Raw genomic sequence first — 27,092 nt, 5'->3', positions numbered from 1 at the left:
CGAGAGCCAGGTTCCTGCTATTGCTTAAGTGTAATGGGAGGTCACACTAAATACTTGCCACTTTAGTCTATAGAAGCTGTTTTTTTCAGATTTTTTTCTGTTTTTTAATACTGCATATAAATATCCTGTATTTTCTGGTTGTATTCTAATAAAGAGACTGAGAAATAATTACATATGGTCATTATACCATTGCTAAAACAACAAATCTAATGGTGGCCTAAGACTTTTGCACAGTACTGTATATATATACAAACTTAGTAGAGAGTAAATCCGCACTCACTGGATTTTCAAAGACAAGCAGTAGTATATTTTAGTGTGACATTTCGGGACATATGTCCCTTCCTCAGACAAACAGTATTAATAGCGAGAAAACAAACTTTTAAACCATACAGACCCCTCCCCAGCCAGTTACTAAGTAACCAAAAGGGTGTTTACAAGACCGGTTTCTGAAAAAGTGGAAAGCAACAGCCTAATCCCTTTTTTACATTCAAATAAATAAAACATCAAAATGATGTGGAACAGGGAGAGATAGAATATAGTAACAAAATCAAAAAGGCCACATGTAAAAAAAACGAATGTACCCGATACTTAGAAACACCGGCCATGGCGGGGAGGGCAACCCTATGTGTGTATATGACAGCATGGTTATTTGGGTCAATTAGATGTGGGTATAGGCTTTCTAGAGGGATTGCAGTGTAATTTGGGTCTGATCTGAGGACTAATGTGCATAAGGTGATTAGATAGAGGGCTGCAGAGCCAGAGTTCTTATGTGGGTGTGTGGTTAATATCCCTTGACACTAAAGCAAAATGGTAATTTTAAAATAAATGCCTACTGAAACATGAAGTTAAAAATAAGGAATAAAAGGTAAAATAATTTTTAAATGAGAGGCGAAATTAAACAATATATGGTAAGAATGAAAAGAAAGATGGCTAGTAGGGAACTACAACTCGCAAATCAGTTGAAAAAACGCATACCAAAAATATATTTTAAAGCCAGATACTGGTTTTCGTGGGATAAATATAGAAGTGCTAGAGAATAGTGAGACTTCTTTATGAATAAAAAATGGGCAATGGAGGATATTAAGAATAGGCATTACTGGCAGGGCCCGCAGGGCATATCAGCTAAAAATTTGACTAAAATTAGAAATTTTAGGAAAAATAAAACATGATTATGTCGATAAGGCATGATAACAAAGTATACACCAAATCGCTTGAAATTCGGGAGGCCTTTTTTAAATATTATCAGAATATCTATGCTTTAGGGGATTTAGATGCAAAAGATGAAAAGATTAAGCTACCAAAGATCGATAGTGAGAAATTGGCGCAAGTAAACCTACCAATTTATACTGAGGAAGTCAAGGGTGCTATTGATAGAATAAAGATCGGGAAAGCACCAGGTCCAGATGGCATGGTGGCAGAGTGGTATAGAATATTGAAAACAGATATAGTTGATATTTTAACCGAATTATTTAATCTATACTTTGTTCAAAATAGAATGAAATCTGTATATTTTGCGGATTCAGTAATTACGCTGATTCATAAAAAGGGTAAACTACCAGAGGATATGGGTTCGTACAGACCCATATCTCTACTTAACAACGATTGAATATCATTGCTGAGAGGCTGAAAAAAGTGATTGGAGACATAATTCACCCTGATCAGACGGGTTTTATGCCGGGGAGGAATGTAGCAAGGAATATACGCAGGGTATTATTAACAATTGAGCATTATTATAATAAATTACACAGAACAGCGATGCATGATGAAGTAGATCATGCCTTAATCACAATAGACGCGGAAAAGGCATTTGATTCAATAATCTGGGATCACTTGATGTTAGGGGTAATATGAACCTGACGGCAGCCATCTTGTTCCCCGCAGCCATCTTGTGATGATTAGCATCCATTTTGTAATGATTAGACTTTTATTATAGTGGTTTATTATGTAGTAAGAAATATGCTGATGTTAGGGAGACTTGCATAGATATAATAGCCCTGAGAATGACCCTGAAGATGTGCATTGTTATCTCTACAAGATGTCAAACGGCTGTGATTTGTGCTGGGCTAGGAGGCCCAGTTACTGTGTATTCCTGTAGAAATGACTCCCTAACACTCCTTTTATTCCAATTATATTTTCTATGAGTTTCTTTGTTCTTATAGAAATACCATGTGAAATGATGTAATTATGAATATGTCACTTGTTAAACCTATATGCTGTAACTCTTGTCTGCAAGGATATCTGACAAATGTTATGTACAACTTACAGGATGCCAGATGTTTTTCCTCATCTTAGAAATGAGCTAATGACTACAGATTTCAATGTATTCTGAAAGGTATATAAGCTCGCTATCCTGAACAATAAAATTAGAGCTGTTCAACAAACATATTCTTGTGTGTTCTCTGAACGGCTCTCCAAGTACTTGAAAACACTTTGCAGGGTAGATACCAGAGTCCTGAAGCAGAGGAGAACAAGAGGGTCCTGGTCCTAGAGGAGTCTCCTTACAAATGGTGTCTAGAAGTGATAGCTTGTCAAGGGGTGAGTAAAACACTTGTTTTGCACTGTTTTTTGCTTACCCATTGTCAAACTAGAACCCTATAGGACCATACACTCAGGTTATCTATAACAAAAAAATATAGTGGGGAATGTGTATGTATGTTATGCATATCTGTGTATGTTGTGTATATATGTATATTTAAGGTGTTTTTAAGGTGTTTTTTTTTATGGAAATTTTTTGGTAAGAATTGTTTTTTGGTTATAAAGTAGTATCTGAGGTTAGAGGCCTCCAAGAGATACATGATTACATGGTACCTGAGGTTAGAGTCCTCTGAATTATACATGTTCATTGTTTTTATTTATTAGATATGGTATCTGAGGTTAGAGTCCTTTGAATGATACATATTTATTGGTTTCGGAGGTTAGAGGCCTCCAGTGACATATGATGAGGTTAGAGGCCTCCAGTGACATATGATGAGGTTAGAGGCCTCCAGTGACATATGATGAGGTTAGAGGCCTCCAGTGACATATGATGAGGTTAGAGGCCTCCAGTGACATATGATGAGGTTAGAGTCCTCTAGAGACATATGTTTTTATTGGTTAAAATATAGTATTTTTAAGGTTAAAACGGAGTTCGAGTCTCTGTTGGAATATAAGGATTTAATGTGGTATTTGAAGTATATAGTGTTGTATGCGGTATATATGTTGTAAAATAAAGGGGTATAATTCGTAAAATTTATTGCATCTTATCCATAAACTCTGGTATCAGCCTGGAAATTGTTTTGCTATCTTTGTCTATGCGCAATCTGTTGCTGTATTGCATTTGTTTTTCTGCTTGCACATTTCAAATTGCTGTATTGCCTTTGCATTTTCTAATTGCTTTTAAAGTTTGCTTTTTTTGCTATATACTTACTGTGCTGTTTTGTGCTTAAAATATATATTAAGTGACTGTGCATTTTATTACTGCTGCTCTTTTTGTGTTGTTAAAGAAGAAGTTTATTTCAGGCAGAAAAGCACCCACTCTAGAGAGGGAGGGGGGATCATAAAAAGATCTGTCAGTGAGCAGCTGTGTAGAGTCAGTGAAGAGAAATTTAAAAAAACTGTTCCGTTGTATGTGTGTGCAGTAATGAAAGGGAGATTTAAGTGTAACAAATTTAATTATTTGAAATGTATTTATCTGAATTTGTGAGGAAATGGCCAATCTTTTCAGACTCAGATATATACAAATACATTTTAAAATTGGAGGAAAATTAATAAATATATGTTTTCCTGAAAAAAAAAAAAAAAAACACAAAGAGAGGGGGAGTGAATCTCTGGTATGCGAGATGAAATGAGCTTGTCTGTATAGCTGTACAAGAAAATATGTTGTAATGTTATTTTATATACCTGTATTTTAAAGTCACCAGCATGTTTTAAGTATGTGGTATTCATGTGCAGTTTTAGTTTTAAATGATAATTGTGTGGCAAGTAATGGCTTTGAGAGTGGCTTTGAAAGTGCGATGGTGTGTGATTTTTTTGTCACGCTCTGGTAAAAATCAAACTGTTTCTGGAATGATTAATAGGTTGACGTATGTTGTATTTGTAAGGTCTGTGCACAGAGTTGGTGCACCCAATGACATATAGTTATAAGCTGTAATTGAAAGTTTATTTAAAAGTGCGTCCGTTTTTGTTGCAAGTAAATTAATCTGCAGGGCATGCTACAAATACAGAGGTGAAATTTGTGTGGTAAATCATACAAGCAGCCTAAATTATGGTTAGAATATACATATGTAATTTACGTAATGAATGGTTAGTCCTTAAAGGGACAGTGTACTGTAAAATTGTTTTATATTAATGTATTTGTAATGACTTGTGATATAAGCTGAATAGTTTCAAATGTAGGAGAAGTTGCATTTGCAAGTTTGTGTATATATAAAGTAAATTGTAATGGGTTGAATTGTTTGTCTGTAAAATCAGAACTCAGTGTGTAGACAGAGCACTAGAAAATTGTCATTTTATTAGCAGCAATAACACTGTATTAGTAGTTTGCAAAATATATATTTTTTGGGACCTTTCTTTGTATTCTTTTTAAATCTGCCATTTAGTTAGTAGATATTTCTTTTGCAGTGTAACTGAATTCTCTCTGTAATGCAAACTAATTGATAAGTTGTCTACAATCTTAGTGTTACGATCTGTGAGACTAAAAAAAAAAAAAAAAAAGACAGAGGAGTGAAAATATTTAAAGGGATATAAAATCTGAGATTTTAAGGAAATATTTACAGAGAAGACAATGAGGTTTACTGTAAGCCTAACACTAGTATATTTAACTGTGTCAGCAGTTTCAATTAAAGATCATTTTTAATTTGAGTAAAATGTCCCTTTAACTAGCCTGCATCCCACTGTGTGTTTTTATGCTGGTTATGCTTGCTTAGGCTATTTAATGAATGTCAGTATACATGTTTATTATAAGTAAGGCCAATGACTCATTGGGAATAATTTAAAGGGGAAATTTTTATTATTATTTTTTTTTGTAGAAAGCTTATTTTATTTTTTGTTATATACATTTGTTACATTTGGCTAGAGAGCTGCAGAATGGTGAATGTCAAATTGTAAACAGAGTTGTTATTGAAATTTTGGTTGTGTAGGAGTATAGCCTGGATTCTAGCAGCTTTTCACAAATTATTTGTGCCACATCTGATTTACTTAAAGGGACAGTCTACCATATAATTGTTATTGTTTTGAGGATGGATGGTCCCTTTATTGCCCATTCCCCAGTGTTGCATGGCCAACACAGTTGTATTGGTATGCTTTTTGCCTCTGTAGTTGCCTTGTGTCTAGGGGCATTCTTCCAGCTCCTGGTCACATGACTGTGACTGTTTATGGTCTGTTGTCTTGAATTTAGCATTGTTTTGTGCTGAATCTTAAATGACCCCCTGTGCCTGAACACAGTGTTATCTATATGGCCCACGTGTATTTTGTCTCTCTGTGTTGGAAAGAGATTTAAAAAGCCTGTTATAAGAGGCAGCCCTCAAAGGCTTAGAAATTAGCATATGAGTCTACCTATGTTTAGTTTAAACTAAGAACACCAAGAAAAAATTTGATGATAAAAGTAAATTGGAAAGTTGATTAAAATTAAAAGTCATATCTGAATAATGAAAGTTTAATTTATACTAAAATGTCCCTTTAACAGTGGATTTGCATGGTGCATGCGAGCAGGAGCTATATAGAACAGTGGCTGTATCATTATTATCTAATTATTCCCAAAATTGGATACTTAGGTGTTTGTGTGTTCTTTTGTAAATTTATGGTTAGGGATTTTATTTGTAAATATGCAACTGGAGTTTATTGATCTTCTGAAGTGATTGCATCATTAGTATGATATCATAGAATTGTACATGGTAGAATTTGCAGAACCACGGCATAGATGGTTGTTTTAGGATTTTAATTATTTTGTAGTGTTTTGCGAGTGCTGCGTTTCAGGGAATGGCAGAATTGGTTTTGAATTTCAGGTTAATTTTGGTTGTTAAAAGTTTGTGTCGGCTGTTCATGTTTTGTTTTGTAAAATGGACAATTGGTTTAAATGTTTTCTAAGAGAATGTTGTGTTTTTATTTTTCGTGAATGCGTGTGGTAAGGTGCTGTATGAATGGAATATTGCATGTGGAGGTGTATTTGATTTTGCTTGCTATTGAGAATTGTATTCTGCATGCATGAGTGGAGTGGATAATTTGTCTTTTTGTTTTTTGTTATGTTGTGTTTGCATGCCACATGGGATGTTTCACGCAAACAAGGGGGAAGTATTGATGAGTATTGATGAGTATCTTTATGTGATAGTGGTGATTGTTTTTAAGTAAGAAGGTGAACCTAAAACGTTTTGAATCTTCTCTTACAATGTTATTGCCTAACCACCAGCTGTGCCCTATATTTTTCTATATTTGGTTCTTAACACTATATTTGTATTTGCAGGATGAGATCATGCAGCTGTATCCAGAAATTAACCAACACTAACGGAATTATTTTTGAGTTTTTTTCCATATTTAGGTAAAATCTGTACAGATAAAAGTCCATAAGTGCACTCTTCAAAAGATTAAAGATTGAAAGCAAGTAAACCTTTTGTCAAGCTTGTTTTAACCACCATACTGCAGTAAAAAAAAAAAAAAAAAAAAAAGTTACTGAACTATCTTTGGATCCATTCTTTGCTTTGCATGCTGGTACCAGCCCCAGAACTGGACTCTGGGTAATCCATGACTGTCTCCTCTGATGTGTGTCTTCAGGACATAAAGACTATCCTTCTCTGGACTGTGCCTTATCGCTCGATATGGAGGTCCTGCTGTTACAGGGTCAACCAATTAAATTAGGGGAGTATTGTTTTAACTTGATTCCTTATACTGTTTGTTTTTGTAGTTGTTTTATTTTTATTGAACATATTAGGTATAAGAGGTCATATGCTTCATTGGTATTAGTGCACATTGTAGTTTATGTGCTTAACATAGTAATTTTTAGATAAAGGTAACTGTGAACTGTGCAGTATTGTACCCTATTGAATGGCCCACTGAGTATAAAAATATGTTTCAGAAAAATGCTGCAATATATCATAATATCTTAGACCCTTCACCCTTTAGAACATAAGGAGGACACGTCTAAGCTAGAAGTTTATAGTAAATATACAGAGAACTGTTTGTTTCAGGGAATAGCCTAATTATAGTTTATGAAAGTAAATGTATTTTTCCCTTTTATTAATTAGTATGGTATCTTTTCACTTGCGTAGTATTCATGAAGTATCATTTAAAAGTGTATAGAGAAGTTGTAAATTATTCTCTGAGAAATGTCAATGTATTTAGTTTGTATTGTATATCAACAATGTTTTGTTTGATTTTTAATGACATAGGATGAAAGTGACGTTTTATTTGGACATAATTGTGATTGTATTGCGGTGTGTACTCATCCTGTACTGTTTCTGTTTGCTTCCTAGACTCCCTGTGACTCGAGTGTTTGCTTGCCATGGGTATCCACTGGTTGCCTTGTCTACCCCATGAACAAACCATCAGATTTCCAGTATCTCCCTGCGGAAGAACCGTGGATAAGCGCCCCTATTGCAAATGAACTGTTGGAGAACTGTGTTATAGCAAAGTGTCAAGGTGCAGCGCTCTCAAATGGACAAAGTGATCAGAGGCCACCTAGAGACAGTTGTGCTGTTGCTATGTCATGCTTTAAAAGGAACTGTTGGACATATTGGGGGTGCTAGCAATGCAGGTGGAGAGATAGAAGATGCAGAGTTGTTTGGGGGTAGATGGGGGGCTGGTTGGGTCTCTGTGCCGGTGGACCGGTAGTTTTGGGAAGGCTGGAAGATAGATGGAAGGTATTGGAGGGACTGTACCGATATGCAGTGACAATTAGCCTATAAAAGTATATCATAATATAAGGCTTTACTACTTTTCTATGTCAGTCTATTTTTATGTTATTCTGTTAGAATAAAAGGATGGTATGTTAGGGGTAATATGAACCTGACGGCAGCCATCTTGTTCCCCGCAGCCATCTTGTGATGATTAGCATCCATTTTGTAATGATTAGACTTTTATTATAGTGGTTTATTATGTAGTAAGAAATATGCTGATGTTAGGGAGACTTGCATAGATATAATAGCCCTGAGAATGACCCTGAAGATGTGCATTGTTATCTCTACAAGATGTCAAACGGCTGTGATTTGTGCTGGGCTAGGAGGCCCAGTTACTGTGTATTCCTGTAGAAATGACTCCCTAACACTCCTTTTATTCCAATTATATTTTCTATGAGTTTCTTTGTTCTTATAGAAATACCATGTGAAATGATGTAATTATGAATATGTCACTTGTTAAACCTATATGCTGTAACTCTTGTCTGCAAGGATATCTGACAAATGTGATGTACAACTTACAGGATGCCAGATGTTTTTCCTCATCTTAGAAATGAGCTAATGACTACAGATTTCAATGTATTCTGAAAGGTATATAAGCTCGCTATCCTGAACAATAAAATTAGAGCTGTTCAACAAACATATTCTTGTGTGTTCTCTGAACGGCTCTCCAAGTACTTGAAAACACTTTGCAGGGTAGATACCAGAGTCCTGAAGCAGAGGAGAACAAGAGGGTCCTGGTCCTAGAGGAGTCTCCTTACACTTGACGACTTCTCTATTACAGTTTGGGTTTTCGGGTAAATTGGTAAATTTGGTGAACTTGATATACAAATCACCAAGATCACAAGTATTAGTAAATGGGGGGTTTACACCATATATTATCCTACAAAAAGGAACCAGACAGGGATGCCCATTATCCCCACTTCTTTTTAATATTGCTCTAGAGCCTCTGGCAATTTATTTCAGGGAGAGGTTAGAGGGTATCAAGTTAGGAGACCACAAGGTAGTTATTTCATTATATGCAGATGATGTTATTCTTTTTCTTAGCAACTTTAGGTTAAGTATCCCAACAAGCTTGGAGATTATCAATCAGTTTAGTAAATTTACAGGGTACAAAGTAAATATACAGAAGTCAGAACTATTATGGATCAACAAAATCATTTTTAAATGATGAATAATAATTATTGCAATGATTTCTATTAAGTATAACCCACTGCTTAGTGCATTTTTTTTATTACAACAATGAAACAGACTATTAAGATCCATTTAAATAATTATGTCTGATCTGAGAGTCTTATTTAAGTATATGGTTCACCGGGATTCTGTACCACAGGTGTATATAAAGCTGACATGGGTTTCAAGGCCATGGCCTCTAGTTATCAAGCCGTCAACCGCTAATACGCTGGAATTCCGCAGCATGTTTGTGGTGAGGCTGATTCGCCTTAGTTATCAAGCCCTACTGCCAGGCAAAAGTAGAATCTAGTGACATAAGCTTCGATCCGCCGGACTCAGTCCGACACAGATCGATTCTAATGTCACTAAAAATGTTCCGAACGCAAGTTCGGCACAATATGGCTACTTTTGGTAGTTATTAAACTACTAGCAGGTACGCTCGCCACTATTCCGGACCAGCGTACCTGAATTTCAATCAGCCGCCCTGGAGGCGGCGGATCCCATAGGAATCAATGGGAGTCTGACCATAGCGAAAGCTCATGTTTGCTGCTGCCCGATATCCCATTGATTCCTATGGGAAACGTCTGCACCTAACACCCTAACATGTACCCCGAGTCTAAACACCCCTAATCTTCCCCCCCCTACACCGCCGCAACTAAATACATTTATTACCCCCTAAACCACCGCTCCCGGACCCCACCGCAACTATATTAAACATGTTAACCCCTAAACCGCCGCTCCCGGACCTCGTCGCCACCTACATTATACATATTAACACCTAATCTGCCGCCCCCTATAGCGCCGCCACCTACATAAACTAATTAACCCCTATCCTGCAGATCCCGGACCCCACCGCAAATAAATAAATTGTTTAACCCCTAAACCGCCGCTCCCGGACCCCGCCGCCACCTATATTAAACTTAGAAACCCCTATCCTGCCCCCCCTAAACCGCCGCCACCTATATTAAAATTATTAACCCCTAAACCTAAGTCTAACACTAACCCTAACCCCCCCTAACTTAAATATTATTTTAATAAATCGAAATAAAAATTACTATTATTAACTAAATTATTCCTATTTAAAACTAAATACTTACCTATAAAATAAAACCTAATATAGCTACAAAGTACAATATAACTAATAATTATATTGTAGCTATTTTAGGATTTATTTTTATTTTACAGGCAACTTTGTATTTATTTTAACTAGGTACAATAGTTATTAAATAGTTATTGACTATTTAATAGCTACCTAGTTAAAATACTTACAAAATTACCTGTAAAATAAATCCTAACCTAAGTTACAATTAAACCTAACACTACACTATCATTAAATTAATTAAATAAATTACCTACAATTAAATTAAATAAACTAAACTATAGTACAAAAAACAAACTAAATTACAGAAAATAAAAAAGAATTACAAGAAGTTTAAACTAACTACACCTAATCTAAGCCCCCTAATAAAATAATAAAGCCCCCCAAAATAAAAAAATGCCCTACCCTATTCTAAATTACCAAGTAACCAACTCTTTTACCAGCCCTTAAAAGGGCTTTTTGCGGGGCATTGCCCCAAAGTAATCAGCTCTTTTACCTGTAAAAAAAATACAATACCCCCCCAACATTACAACCCACCAGCCACATACCCCTACTCTAACCCACCCAAACCCCCCTTAAAAAACCTAACACTAACCCCCTGAAGATCTCCCTACCTTGAGTCATCTTCACCCAGCCGGGCCGAAGTCTTCATCCGATGGGGCAGAAGAGGACATCCAGACCGGCAGAAGTCTGCATCCTATCCGGGCAGAAGAGGACATCCGGACTGGTGAACATCTTCATCCAAGCGGCATCTTCTATCTTCATCCATCCGATGAGGAGTTCCTTTAAATGATGTCATCCAAGATGGCGTCCCTCGAATTCCGATTGGCTGATAGGATTCTATCAGCCAATCGGAATTATGGTAGGAAAAATCTGATTGGCTGATTCAATCAGCCAATCAGATTGAAGTTCAATCCGATTGGCTGATCCAATCAGCCAATCGGATTGAACTTCAATCTGATTGGCTGATTGAATCAGCCAATCAGATTTTTCCTACCTTAATTCCGATTGGCTGATAGAATCCTATCAGCCAATCGGAATTCGAGGGACACCATCTTGGATGATGTAATTTAAAGGAACCGTCATTCGTCGTTAGTCCGTTAGCCAGGAAGGATGCTCCGCGTCAGAGGTCTTGAAGATGGAGCCGCTCCTCGTCGGATGGATGAAGATAGAAGGTGCCGCTTGGATAAAGATGACTGCCGGTCCAGATGTCCTCTTCTGCCCGGATAGGATGAAGACTTCTTCCGGTCTGGATGTCCTCTTCTGCCCCATCAGATGAAGACTTCGGCCTGGCTGGGTGAAGACGACTCAAGGTAGGGAGATCTTCAGGGGGTTAGTGTTAGTTTTTTTTAAGGGGGGTTTGGGTGGGTTAGAGTAGGGGTATGTGGGTGGTGGTTTGTAATGTTGGGGGGGGGGTATTGTATTTTTTTACAGGTAAAAGAGCTGATTACTTTGGGGCAATGCCCCGCAAAAAGCCCTTTTAAGGGCTGGTAAAAGAGTTGGTTACTTGGTAATTTAGAATAGGGTAGGGCATTTTTTTTATTTTGGGGGGGCTTTATTATTTTATTAGGGGGCTTAGATTAGGTGTAATTAGTTTAAACTTCTTGTAATTCTTTTTTATTTTCTGTAATTTAGTGTTTGTTTTTTTTGTACTATAGTTTAGTTTATTTAATTTAATTGTAGGTAATTGTAGGTAATTTATTTAATTAATTTAATGATAGTGTAGTGTTAGGTTTAATTGTAACTTAGGTTAGGATTTATTTTACAGGTAATTTTGTAATTATTTTAACTAGGTAGCTATTAAATAGTTAATAACTATTTAATAGCTATTGTACCTAGTTAAAATAAATACAAAGTTGCCTGTAAAATAAATATAAATCCTAAAATAGCTACAATATAATTATTAGTTATATTGTAGCTATCTTAGGGTTTATTTTACAGGTAAGTATTTAGTTTTAAATAGGAATACTTTAGTTAATAATAGTAATATTATTTAGATTTATTAAAATAATATTTAAGTTAGGGGGCGTTAGGGTTAGGTTTAGGGGTTAATAAGTTTAATATAGGTGGCGGCGAGGTCCGGGAGCGGCGGTTTAGAGGTTAAACATTTAATTTAGTTGCGGCGGGGTCCGGGAGCGGCGGTGTAGGGGTTAATGAGTTTAATGTAGATTGCGGCGGTGTAGTGGGGGCAGGATAGGGGTTAATAACTTTAATATAGGTGGCGGTGGGCTCCGGATGCGGTGGTTTAGGGGTTAAACAATTATTTATTTGCGGCGGGGTCTGGGATCTGCAGGATAGGGGTTAATAGCTTTAATATAGGTAGCGGTGGTGTAGTGGGGGGCAGGATAGGGGTTAATAGGTATAATATAGGTGGCGGCGGGGTGCGGGAGCGGCGGTTTAGGGGTTAATACATTTATTATAGTTGCGGCGGGGTCCAGGAGCGGCGGTTTAGGGGGTAATAACTTTATTTAGCTGCGGGGGGCTCCGGGAGCGGCGGTTTAGGGGGTAAAACAGTGTAGTTTAGTGTGGGTGCTTAGTGACAGTCTATCAAAAAAGCTGCGAAGAAGCCGATGAGCAGCGAGATCGATGACTGTCAGTTAACAACAGTCTGCTACTCATCGCTCCGTACTTGGTGCGCGGCTTCTTGACAGCTTTTTTGATAACTTTGGAGAACGTATTCAGGTCCGCGGCGGTGATGGTAGGCGAGCTTAGGCGAGTGTATTGGGCCGGCAATGCAGCTAAGTAGACGGCTTCATAATTAGAGGCCCATGTGTCTAATCTGGGGTCTGATATGGGCATATGAATGACAGAGGTTTTAGTGACATACTGTAGGTCTTATCTGTGGTCTGATACAAAGAGTGATGTGGTTCTAATCTGAGGTAAGATGTGGGCATTTTAGTGACAGGAGCAGTCATACAATATGATGTTATATCTGATTAGGTCCACATTTACCACTTTACCCAGTTTTTTTTTATCAAGATCAACTTGTAACCCTGACTTTAAGCAAAAATGTTTTATAAGCTTTTTTAAATTTATCCAAAAACCTATTAATTAATGCTGTTCATGAACAGAAATGTAATCTGGGCTATTGCATTGCAACTGAAGTAGAAAGAAAATACAATTGGTGGATTGAACAGAGATGTGTTTTGCTTTTTGTTTGCCATATAAACATCTGCACACTTGAACATTATTTTCCTTAATACCCCCTTTTGCTGTTCAGCTACATACACATCTGTTCCTTTAATTTCACATGAAATCATATATTATTCCGCTATAGTAAAATAAAGTGAAGCAAGGGTCAAGTAATACCAGACTTCATACTTGCATTTACAGTAGAATGCAATCTATTGAAACACATTCTACATAACAGCTGCAGCATGTATTACATAACTGTGTTCATCACCCCTGTTTGATACATTTTCTCCCCTAAGAACAGGCAATAACACTTGTACAATTATTTGCACATCATAATGTGGATAAAAAAATATATTAACAAAAAAAAAATATATTTCATGATTCAGATAGAGCATGCAATTTTAAGCAACTTTCTAATTTACTCCTATTACCAATTTTTCTTCATTCGTTTGGGATCTTTATTTGAAAAGCAGGAATGTAAGCTTAGAAGCCAGCCCATATTTGGCTCAGCACCTGGGTAGTGCTTGCTGATTGGTGGTTGTATGTAGCAACTACTTAGCAAGCGCTACCCAGGGTGCTGAACCAAGAATGAGCCCGGCTCCTAAGTTTACAATCCTGCTTTTCAAATAAAGATTCAAAGAGAAAAATCGATAATAGGAGTAAATTAGAATGTTGCTTAAAATTGCATGCTCCATCTGAATCATAAAATAAAAAAATCGGGTTCCATATCCCTTTAAGAGCCCTAAGACACAAGTTTGCCAGGTGCCAAATGTGGACCAAAAATCATAATCTTACATTCATTTTGTCAAGTTGAAGCTATAAATAACCAGAATTAACTACACTGCAGTTGTATATCAAGAAAAGTCATTGGAAATTAAACTCAAATTTATGTCACCTGGCCAGTAAAACATGCCCAAAAGCATTCAAAATGTCTTGACTAGTTTGTTAAAAATATATAATAAGCCAGCAGAAATATTCCAAGAAAATTAAAACGGGTTATCTTGAGATTGTATAACACTTGGGTATTTCATTATTTGATTGTGTTGCTGGTACAAATAAAGCAATTATAAAATACTTATTCCTTTAAAAGTCACAAAGCAAATAAAAAAAATAATATACAACTTTGGATAGAACCTAATGAATGGATGTAATCTCCAAGTCTTCTGTTTTCTTATATCCGTGCACTTACCTGTAAGTTAGGTTAAAATGATCCCATTTAAGTAGACCAGGAGTCAGTGTATATCTCTTGGTTCTTCTGTGATAGGGCACCTTAAGAATTGGGTTCAGAACCACCGAAGAGTCTACCTTAAAGAGAGGAAAAATACCACAGCGGCTACAACATTAAACTGTGGACATAATATAGAAGGAAAAGCATTGGATGAGTCAGTAAATATCTAATCTTGAGGTTATTTGTGCACAAGTATAGTAAGTAATCCACTGTTATCTCAACCATGGAGATTGATGATGACTACAGCATATTACTTTTTAGTTGTAATATTACATTTTTCTATTTTTCAGTGGGATGCATAAGTCATTGAGTCTCTGGATTCCTCTGCTGCCCCCCTTTGTGTTCTTATTCATGCATGGATTTTTAAAGAGACATTCTAGAGTATTGCTAAGCACTCAAGTCCTCCACTCTACACACTGAGGAGTATATGGTCAGGAATTGATGATATATCTGCAGTTCCAGGTTAGCTCTCCAGTCTGTCTCAAGAGCATCAATGCATTGCATCTGAGTATAGTGAAACAAGGGCATTTGCTTAAAGGGACAGTCAAGTCCAAAAAAAAAATGTTCATGATTTAAATAGGGAATGTAATTTTAAACAACTTTCCAATTTACTTTTATCACCAATTTTGCTTTGTTCTCTTGGTATTCTTAGTTGAAAGATAAACCTAGGAGGTACATATGCTAATTCCTTAGACCTTGAAGACTGCCTCTAATCTGAATGCATTTTGACCACTAGAGGGCATTAGTTCATGTGTTTCATATAGATAACATTGAGCTCATGCACGTGAAGTTACCCTGGAGTGAGCACTGATTGGCTAAAATGCAAGTCTGTCAAAACAACTGAAACAAGGGGGCAATTTGCAGAGGCTTAGATACAAGGTAATCACAGAGGTAAAAAGTGTACTTCTATAACTGTGTTGGTTATGCAAAACTGGGGAATGGGTAATAAAGGGATTATCTTTCTTTTTAAACAACAAACATTCTGGTGTTGACTGTCCCTTTAACAATAAAATGCACTAACAAATTAGAGCATCATGTTTTACACCTGAGAGTCCTTTTAAATGATCAATGTTCTCAAAGCTGTTTTCAGCATAACCTAACTTGGTATCCTCTCATAAACAGATTATTACAAATCTCCCTAAATTAATATTGGCATTTTGACATGCTGAGATTTCAGAGACTAATTATTCTCAATAATGTTGTTACCTGGACATGAAGATACACAAAAACAGCATCTCACAGTTCTGCACAACAGTTCCAGCTGTGTGTATTGTATATAGTATCCCACAAAAGTGAGTACACCCATCACATTTTTGTAAATATTTTATTATAACTTTTCATGTGACAACACTGAAGAAATGACACTTTGCTACAATGTAAAGTAGTGAGTGTACAGCCTGTATAACAGTGTAAATTTGCTGTCCCCTCAAAATAACTCAACACACAGCCATTAATGTCTAAACCGTTGGCAACAAAAGTGAGTACTCCCTAAGTGGAAATGTCCAAATTGGGCCCAAAGTGTCAATATTTTGTGTGGCCACCATTATTTTCCAGCACTGCCTTAACCCTCTTGGGCATGGAGTTCACCAGAGCTTCACAGGTTGCCACTGGAGTCCTCTTCCACTCCTCCATGATGACATCATGGAGCTGGTGGATGTTAGAGACCTTGCGCTCCCCCACCTTCCGTTTGAGGATGCCCCACAGATGCTCAATAGGGTTTAGGTCTGGAGACATTCTTGGCCAGTCCATCACCTTTAACTTCAGCTTTTTTTAGCAAGGCAGTGGTCATCTTGGAGGTGTGTTTGTGGTCGTTATCATGTTGGAATACTGCCTTGCGGCCCAGTCTCCGAATGGAGGGGATCATGCTCTGCTTCAGTTTGTCACAGTTGGCATTCATGGTTCCCTCAATGAACTGTAGCTCCCCAGTGCCGACAGCACTCATGCAGGCCCAGACCATGACATTCCCACCACCATGCTTGACTGTAGGCAAGACACACTTGTCTTTGTACTCCTTACCTGGTTGCCGCCACACACGCATGACACCATCTGAACCAAATAAGTTTATCTTTATCTCTTCGGACCACAGGACATGGTTCCAGTAATTCATGTCCTTAGTCTGCTTGTCTTAAAGGGACAGTATACTATAAAATTGTGTTTCCAATTGTGTTTCCAATTATTTTTTTTATCAGCTGCAGAGTATAAAATGAGATTTGCTTTTTAAGGCTTATTTGTGTATATGAATTAGCTGATTTTGTGTTTTGAAGCCACAACCTGATAAAATCAGATCTCATTACTTTATCACATTGTGTACATATACCTGCTTTTTTATCTTATATCTGTCCATAAACCAATCACCAATACTTGGAAAGAACAATGTAAAATTAACATTTTATTACCTTATCTCATCTATAACCCACTGGGAGTGTAATTTCTTCTACTGGCTGTGTTAATACAGCTTGGCCTCGTGGCCAAAAACTTTCAGGATGGGTGGGGATACCACAGGCTAAATAAATGAATTCAAATGCCAATATAAGGTTAATGGAAATACTTGTAAACAATTTAATACACTTCAGCAGGTAAAGTGGATCATTGGGAACAAATTAAAGTGAAGAACATTTTTGAGTAAACTGTCCCTTTAAGCAAACTGTTTGCGGGCTTTCTTGTGCAAAATCTATAGAAGAGGCTTCCTTCTGGGACGTCAGCCATGCAGACCAATTTTATGCAGTGTGCGGCGTATGGTCTGAGCACTGACAGGCTCACTCCCCCCACCCCTTCAACCTCTGCAGCAACACTGGCAGCACTCATACGTCTATTTCCCAAAGACAACCTCTGGATATGACGCTGAGCACGTGCACTCAACTTCTTTGGTTGACCATGGCGAGGCCTGTTCTGAGTGGAACCTGTCCTGTGAAACCGCTGTATGGTCTTGCCCACCATGCTGCAGCTCAGTTTCAGGGTCTTGGCAATCTTCTTATAGCCTAGGCCATCTTTATGTAGAGCAACAATTCTTTTTTTCAGTTCTTTGCCATGAGGTGCCATGTTGAACTTCCAGTGACCACTATGAGAGAGTGTGAGAGTGATAACACCAAATTTAACACACCTGCTCCCAATTCACACCTGAAACCTTGTAACACTAACGAGTCACATGACACCGGAGAGGGAAAATGGCTAATTGGGCCCAATTTGGACATTTACACTTACGGGTGTACTCACTTTTGTTGCCAACGGTTTAGACATTAATGGCTGTGTGTTGAGGGGACAGCAAATTTACACTGTTATACAGGCTGTACACTCACTACTTTACATTGTATCAAAGTGTAATTTCTTCAGTGTTGTCACATGAAAAGATATAATAAAATATTTACACAAATGTGAGGGGTGTACTCCCTTTTGTGAGATACTGTAAGTTGCTTTTTCTCTGTCCATGTAGTATTAGCTGCTCGGCCCCTACATGCACAAATTGGCCCACTGTGCAGAGGTACCTGCTGCGTCTTTTGCATTTACATGAGTATACTACTGAAAATAATTATTCTGTCAGTGGTGGCATGCCAAAATAGGAGAAACACAGTTACTATTAAAGGGACAGTCTACACCAGAAATGTTATTGTTTAAAAAGATAGATAATCCCTTTATTACCCATTCCCTAGTTTTGCACAACCAACACAGTTATATAAATACACTTTTTACCTCTGTGATTACCTTGTATCTAAGCCTCTGCAAACTGACCCCTTATTTCAGTTCTTTTGACAGACATCCATTTTAGCCAAGCAGAGCTGGCTCACCTGAACTCAGCACAGTGTTATCCATATGACACACATGAACTAACACCCTCTAGTATTGAAAAACTGTCAAAATGCCCTGAGAGAAGATGCAGCCTTCAAGGGCTTAAAAAATAACATATGAACCTCCTAGGTTTAGCTTTCAACTATGAATACCAAGAGAACTAAGCAAAATTGGTGATAAAAGCAAATTGAAAAATTGTTTAAAATTACATTCTCTATCTGAATCATGAACAGGGACGAAACTACAGGGGGTGCAGAGGTCGCAGGTGCGACTGGGCCCCTGAGGTGGGGGCCCAGCTAAAAAATTTTTTTTTAATAAAAAACGTTAACCTACCACTGCCTGCACTGATATCATGTGAGTGTGACATGACTACAGGGGTTAGTGTTTCTGTTTTACCCATTGGTGTTTATGTGTGTGTGTGTATGTATGTATGTATGTGACTGTGTGTGTATTTATGCATGTATGTGTGTGTGTGTATGTATGTATGTGACTGTGTGTGTATTTATGCATGTATGTGTGTTTGTGTGTGTTTGTGGAACCAGCAAATTATAGACCTTGTTACTACAGCATGGGGGGGCAGGGGGTAAACAGTATCACTATATACAGTATGGGGGGGTGGACCATGCCCCTGACTACTGTGGTCACTTTATAAAGTACTGGGCGGGTAGGGTCAGGACAGCCATCTCACCAGGAGATTACAGACTGTGTCACTAACTTACTATATACAGTCCTGGGGGGTTAAATAGTGTCACTATATATATATATATATATACAGTAATAGGGGGCCAGACAATCTCACAGACTGTGGGCACAGGGTACCTCCTTTTGCAGACATGTAATCTGATTCACATTTTTTTTCTGTGTTAAATGTAAAAAAAAAAAATATATATATATGTATTAAATTCACCTTTTTTGGAGGGGGGAGGGGCGGTGGGGGGCCCCTTCTAAGATTCTTGCACCTGGGCCCTGTGGTTTCTAGTTACGCCTCTGATCATGAAAGTTTATTTTGGACTAGACTGTCCCTTTAATGTAATTATTTAAAGACTGATATAAGAGTAAATTCATTGACTCATTCTGTTAAATACAGTGATAAAATGAAAATAATATATTACCAACTGGACAAGTACTTAAACCAAGCGATAAACTATCTTGGAATTTATCTTGGAGCATTTAGGATTCAGATAGGGCATGCAATTTTAAACATCTTTCCAATTTACTTATATCATTAGATTTGCTTTGTTCTCTTGGTATTTTGATGAAAACTAAACATAAGTATACTTAAATGCTAGTTTCTAAATCCTTGAAGGCCACCTCTTATCTTAATGCATTTGGCAGTTTTTCACAGCTAGAGGGTGTTACGTCATGTGTGCCGTATAGATAACATTATGCCCACGCACGTGGAGTTACTTATGAGAGGGCACTAAAATACAAGTCTGTCAAAAGAACTGAAATAAGGGGGCAGTCTGCAGAGGCTTAGATACAGGGTAATCACAGAGGTAAAACATATATTAATATAACCGTGTTGGTTATGTAAAACTGGGGAATGGGTAATAAAGGGATTATCTTTCTTTTTAAACAATAACAAATCTGGAGTAGACTGTCCCTTTAAAAAAAAAAATTGCATGTTGAAAATAGAGGAAACTGAACTGATCACAAAGAGCATTTTGTTTTGTAATATTGTAGGGATGACCTTTTTGGTTTTCTGACTTTAATTTGATTAAAACAATTGAAACATTGAATAACAGTGATGTAGTCATATATTTACCATAATTAATTTCCTTTTGGCTTGAAGCCATTTAAATCACATCATACTAGCATTTGATTAATCCGAAATCACTGATCAATTTTTTAAACTTGGAAAAGCCTTGAATGTATTTTAAGCTTATTTAATCAGCTTTTAAAATGATAACAGACATCAGATTGCTTGTAAAATACAGTTAAACACAATAAAATTGTCTGTATAATATGTTTAAGCAGAAGAGAATTAGGTCAAGTTAACAATGAGAAACAGGTTGAAAGTAGCTGTTTTTTTGATTAGAGGTAAATGCTGTTTTTAAAGATCTAACTACTGGACATCTGATTCTACTTTAGAGAACACTATGGGGCTGTAGAAGGAGCCATCAATATCAGGACCAGATACATATCTCTGATAAACCTAAGTACAGGCTACATTGGTGATTCCATGTTGTTTGCATTATTTGATGCTATGACTAGATAGGACTGCTAGGTGTTATGGTATTTAACCAACAGTACTGTATTTTAACTGCCTGTACTGTAAAATATGTGTAAAAATACTTGGATGCAACCAATTGGATCTTATCCAAGGTCTGAAGTGGGTACATGGTGGTTACAGACTTTAAGTCCATATACTTGTCTGAGGTCTGATTTAAGCATATAACTGACAGATAATGCAGGGAATGAGGTCTGATTAGGGTTGCTGGCTGTCCTCCACAAAAAATACTGGGCAACCAGTGGGGGATCAGAAGAAGGTAGTATGTGGAGTTATGATCAGAGCTTGGATCAGACTCATAGTTCCGAGGACCCTGTCAGTCAGTTCTCAAATCAGATCCAAGTCCCTGGGGCCCATCATAGTTATATACCCAAATCACTCCTCAGGTAAGACTAAAAACTGGGAAGCTCTTGTTAGTTACATGTACATGTTGGACCTCAGATCAGACCCAAGGTCTTAAAGGGACATGAAACCCAATTTTTTTTTTTCATGATTTAGAAAGAGCATGCGATTTTAAACAACTTTCTAATTTACTTCTATTATCTAATTTGCTTCATTATCTTGATATCCTTTGCTGAAAAGCATATCTAGATAGGCTCAGTAGCTGCTGATTGGTGGTTGCCTATAGATGCCCTGTGTAATTGGCTCCCTCGTGTGCATTGCTATTTCTTAAAAAAAATGATATCTAAAGGTTGAAGCAAATTAGATTGCAGAAGAAAATGTTTGGCTTTAGTGTTCCTTTAAATCCCTGTCAGTGGTATGATCACAATGGACCATCGGGTTAAACCAGCATTCAGTCATATGCTCTTATAAGATCGAAGTAGTTAAATGTACATTGTAACAGATATTTTACAGGCAGATAAATACTTGACAACAGGAAATGTAGGTCTTTCAGGTACATCAGAACCATGGCGTTTATTCTGGTGTGACGGTGACCTTATCTACACTCTTCCTGGAAAGCCACATGATTGTCCCTTTTTTGTTGTTGAGGACAACTGAACTGGCAACCCTAATATTACCCTGCAAACATTCTCTCTGAATAAGGTTAGGGCATTATGCCCTAAGTGCAGGTCCAAACTGAACTGAACAGTTTGTAGAACTTAAAGGGACATTACAGTCAAAATTTAAATGCACATAGATGAATTACATCTTTGAATAGAAACATATTTGCGATATACATGTATTGTCAAAAATGCTTCTACTAAAAGTTATTAATGTTTAAGTGTTAACATTTTTTTCTGCACGTGCATGTGAAGCATAGCCATATACTCCCAGTACACCAGCATTTTAAATACTGCAGTTGCACAGATAGTCAGTGGGGGTTGCATCATGTCAGCAATTAACAAATTGAGTCAGTGCCGGATGATACAAGCACCGTAGGCACTCTCAGCAAGTGCTGTGTTTAAAATGCTGGTGCACGTTGCATACATGAATACAAATTTTAAGCAGCTATAGGCTTTTATTAGAAGCATTTTTGATAATACATGTATATTACACAAATGCTTCTATTTAAAAATGAAATGTATCCATGTAGATTCCAATTTTGGCTGCAATGTCCCTTTAATTGAAAAATTACATTTCTAGATCAGCTATGTATTTGTGTCTTTTTGAGTTAAAATGCCTGTAGGAAGTTGCTTATCTTTGATGAGAATTTGATCCCTGTCCTAGTTTCATGTGTCCTACATGACAACCTATTATCAAGATAATACAAACTCATAAGATCATAGTGGACAAGTCATATAGCGACTTGTATTATTATTTAAAAACGAAAAAAAAAAAGAACTGAACAGAAACCTGGAACAAATTGCACTGATAGAATAAACATCTTCTAAATTGCTCTGGCTTTGTCCATTTCTGACTTGAACTTCCCTCACAGGGATATTACATAATGCTTTTGCAGGAAGTAGACACAGGCAATTGGTGTTATTAGGGTCTGTATGATCTGACTCTTTCATTACCAAGAGGTCCCATAGATCTGTCAAGCAGCAAACATACAAATATAAAAGAGGTGGTCTCATTCTTTTACTTTAAATTTGTCTAGAATGAAGTGAACATATTTGGTAACATCTGTATGATTACACATACTATATTATGACTTGACATCTAATCTGGAATTCACCAGGAATCCAAATATTTGTAAAATAGTCACTGTGTCTAAATAACTGCAGTCTGAGAAAAATACTACACAGAGCAGTTAAATCTCTTCTAACATAAACTGAACAAGAAAATAAAGTACAGATGTATAAAGAATATTATTTTCTAACCATAAAAAATGCATTATCAATTTAATAGTATATACCAAAGGCACAACGAATTCCCATTGGTAGTGAAATCATACAACAGTACTAGCAGGATCTTTAGTGGACCATGACTGGACTTTTAGCAATGCACTATGATTTTGTAAATTAAAGAATAGACAACCAGGACAGAAAACCAAAAGAAAAAAATGTGTGTGAGAAATGCTGTAAAACAATACTGAGCAGGTAACATAACTTAGCCTTGATTCTTACCTGTCTTATTAGCTGTGACTTCCCAGGGACTAAAGCTGAAGAACATAGCAGTCCAGCTACCAGGGCCACCCCAAGAATCAATGGTAGAAGAAGCAATGAGTAACGACTGCTGCCTTTCCAGCTGTCACGGTTATCTGTGTGCATGTCCATATTGATTTTCTTAGAAAGAATTTCTTAGCACAAGAAGAATAAAAACTCTGGGGAAATACTAGGCACTTAGACAATTATCTATAAATCAGCAGCCTGCTAAGCTGATCTCTGAGACAAAGACCTGCATAATAACTTTGCTAATTTCTTCCTGTTGCAGTTTTCTCCTTAGTGGCAAATGCCCAGCTCTATTTAATATATTTTACCTGATTCTAAATTGGAATTGATTAGCTTTTACCTCTGTATAGAACCTCCTTTTCTCTAATAAAATAGTACCTGTTTTATAGAGCAGTCCCACATCACTCTGACTAAACAGTGCTTAGCATTACTTTTCTCTGTGTCTTTCCCTCTTCATCATTCCTCTCTCCTACTCCCACTGACTCTCCTCTCTTTCTCTCACTTTACTTTAAAAAATCCAGACTCAGACTACGGGTGCCAAGTATACTCTTAATTGGAGCCAAATGTTCTCATCTTTCACAGACTGAAACTTGGGACTGGGAATGAGTTGAGGCGAGTGTGGGGGATCTAGTAAAACAGCACAGTCTCCTTCCAGCTGACTGCTTCAGCAACAGGAGGGATAAATCTGTGTTTGACAGCTCAGTCAGTGTAAAAAGACCACAAAAAAAAAATAGTAAAAAAAAAGAAGCTAAATTATGACTTGTAAATGCCTCATAATCCAGACATGAGTGAATAGGTCTGTGAAATATTGCTGTTAAACAATCAATTACAATCTAAATGCATTTAAACACTCATTTATTCTCTATGTAATAGGGGTAAAAGGGAATAATAAAAAAAACATTGAGAGTGGCAGAAATCAGAATTGATGAGGACAATAGAATGAAAAGGAGACATCTGAAAATGATTTTGTTTTATACTGAAGCTGCCTTCATGTGCAGTTTTTATCTATATCTTCCACCCCATGGGAGCAAAAGTCATCCTTTACAGAGAAATATGGCAATGGTCCTGCTATTATATAAAAGTGAAATAACAAAATGCTATAGCATGTTATATGCAAGAAATTGTGTGACAATAAAATGATCTAACTATGCATTTTAATCCTGCAAAGTTAAACACATAGTTAAAGTTAGCTTTGGAGAGGTAATGCAGCACCAGCCTTGAAATGAACACAGACCAATCACTTGGGGGGGGGGGGTCTATTAATCACTAATAACTATTTGTGTTTAGCTCTTTGTTGCTCCTAGGCTGACTTTGGGGAGGGGGGTTTAAATTAGGCGAGTGTGGGGGGGGACCTATTAAAAAACAATTCCAATGCAAAAATTCTTAGATCATGTCATTTGTGCATTACTGATAATAGCTAAGATTACAATGTGAGTGCTACTGATTACATGTTGCGGGTTACTTTGAGTTTGGCCTATCTCAATCAGAAGTGTTTTTCGCTATTACAAGTTGCTAGTTAACTAGTTTTACCAAAGCATTTTACTTGCCTGCTACATTTGCATCATGCCTTATATGTTCCATAGAAAACATTCAGCCCTAGATTACAAGTGGAGCGCTAATTTATCGCACTCCCGCAAACTGGCAAATTTGCCCATTTGCGGGCGCGCAATAAATAACCAGCTATTACCAGCCATTAGTGCTCAGAAATTTAACAAGAAGTCAGACCTCTGGTTAATTTTCAAAAATATCCCCCAATTGGCCCCAAAATAAGGAATAATCTTTATATATATATATATATATATTTATATATATATTATTAGGGGTTAAAATTGGCAAGTCTGGAGGGTAAAAAAAAAAAAACGACACTGAAAAGTGCCTTTACATTGCAGTCTATGGGAACTGTGTGTTCCCTGTAAATATATATGTATATGCTTATATACATATATATTTATGTGTTAATATGTGCATATACACATATTAACACATACATATACATGTATATATTCATATACATATATATTTAACATTTTCTGCCATTGCTGCACGACTTACCCCCTTTGCTGCGCTAGTTCACGGCATGAGAACGAGGCTCCCATTGGAACCCATTGTTACCATTTTTAGCAATGCGAACACGAGCTTGCGTTCGCATTGCGCTAAACCTCTAATACCAGCACACAATTGCGTGCACTGGTATTACTAGTGAAGCGCAAATATCGCTTTTGTGAAAGCGATATTTTGCGCTCCACTTATAATCTAACCCACAGTCGTCAGTTAAGTGTAGCATGGGCATGCTGGCTGAAGTACCACTGTCTTTTTAACACTTTTGAAAACAATTGAAATTGTGCTTTCTACCACACCTGAATGAACCTGAAAATGTGATAGAAATAAAGCAAATAGGGTTGGCTTAAGGCTTAATAAAAGCAGAACAAAGGGTTAAAAAAGTAGTGGTATTTAGAAAGGAGTATAGGGATAGGAAGTTAATTGGTTGTGTGTGTGCATGCGTGCGTATGTGTGTGTGCATGCGTGCGTATGTGTGTGTGCATGCGTGCGTATGTGTGTGTGCATGCGTGCGTATGTGTGTGTGCATGCGTGCGTATGTGTGTGTGCATGCGTGCGTATGTGTGTGTGCATGCGTGCGCATGTGTGTGTGCATGCGTGCGCATGTGTGTGTGCATGCGTGCGCAATTGTGTGTGCATGCGTGCGCATGTGTGTGTGCATGCGTGCGCATGTGTGTGTGCATGCGTGCGTATGTGTGTGTGCATGTGTGCGCATGTGTGTGTGCATGCGTGCGTATGTGTGTGTGCATGCGTGCGTATGTGTGTGTGCATGCGTGCGTATGTGTGTGTGTGCATGCGTGCGTATGTGTGTGTGCATGCGTGCGTATGTGTGTGTGTGCATGCGTGTGTATGTGTGTGTGCATGCGTGTGTATGTGTGTGTGCATGCGTGCGTATGTGTGTGTGCATGCGTGCGTATGTGTGTGTGTGCATGCGTGTGTATGTGTGTGTGCATGCGTGCGTATGTGTGTGTGCATGCATGTGTATGTGTGTGTGCATGCGTGCGTATGTGTGTGTGCATGCGTGTGTATGTGTGTGTGCATGCGTGTGTATGTGTGTGTGCATGCATGCGTATGTGTGTGTGCATGTGTGTAAGGGACATGAAGCCCAAACATTTTTTTCATAAATCAGATAGAGCAAACACTTTTAAACAACCTTCCAATTTTCTTCTATTATTACATTTGCTTCATTCTCTTGGTATCCTTTGTTGAAGAAGCAGCAATACACTACTGGGTGCTAGCTGAACACATCATGTGAGCCAATGACAAGGAGCATACATCTGCAGTCACCAATTAGCAGCTAACTCCTAGTAGTGCATTTCTTCTGCTGAATCTACATATATGCTTTTCAAAAAAGGTTACCAAAAGAATGAAACTATTTAGATAATAGAAGTAAATTTGAAAGTTGTTTAAAACTGCTTGTTCTCTGTGATCCATCAGAGTTTAATTTTTACTTTACTGTATCTAAGATGTACAACTGAGTAGGGAAGTTACATAGCAAAGAAATAAACAAAAACTCCTTTACCTGAGCAGTGTCATAATAGAAAGAAGGTTATCTCAACAGCTAATGGGCAAAAATTCCTTTCAAGTCACAACCCAAAGATTCACCTAGCTCTCCATCTATAATTGGTCAAGAAAACCCACCAATCAGTTTCTCTGCACCTATAATATGGAAATAATTAGATAGGAAATATGAACCAACTGGAATTCACCCCCATATTGCAGATAGATTTTTTTTACTTAATTGCTAGGAAATAATAGATTGTTATAAAAATGTTGATCCATGTATCATCAAAGTCAAGAATTTGTAATGCATGTTTGTAAATGATACTATAATATTGTTTTAGTCTGTCAGTAGCAGCACTAGAAGCACAATGTAGCAACGACAGTCTACTCCAGAATTGTTATTGTTTGAAACCATACATAATCCATTTATTACCCATTCCCCAGTTTTGCATAACTAACACACAGT

The 27,092-nt window shown here is 37.3% G+C and overlaps 1 protein-coding gene across 2 annotated transcripts in view; it reads right to left on the bottom strand.

Annotated features, from left to right (window-relative positions):
- The window catches only part of MMP23B (matrix metallopeptidase 23B), a 62,509-nt gene extending 38,976 nt beyond the window's left edge, over nucleotides 1–23,533 (bottom strand). The window contains exons 1-2 of one of the 2 annotated variants that reach the window (XM_053690545.1): nucleotides 23,021–23,533; nucleotides 14,459–14,574 (exon numbers count right to left, since the gene is read on the bottom strand). In XM_053690545.1, the coding sequence (XP_053546520.1) occupies nucleotides 14,459–14,574; nucleotides 23,021–23,170 (266 nt within the window). In that variant the 5' untranslated portion in view covers nucleotides 23,171–23,533. The remainder of the gene's footprint in view (nucleotides 1–14,458; nucleotides 14,575–23,020) is intronic. The other variant, XM_053690546.1, reaches the window with a different exon arrangement.
- Nucleotides 23,534–27,092: the final 3,559 nt, after the last annotated feature.

This window comes from Bombina bombina, chromosome 8, assembly GCF_027579735.1.
Source record: "Bombina bombina isolate aBomBom1 chromosome 8, aBomBom1.pri, whole genome shotgun sequence".
In the NCBI taxonomy this organism is placed as follows: domain Eukaryota; kingdom Metazoa; phylum Chordata; class Amphibia; order Anura; family Bombinatoridae; genus Bombina; species Bombina bombina.
Note: the sequence above shows the minus strand (reverse complement) of the source record. Positions and strands in the feature narration are given on the sequence as shown.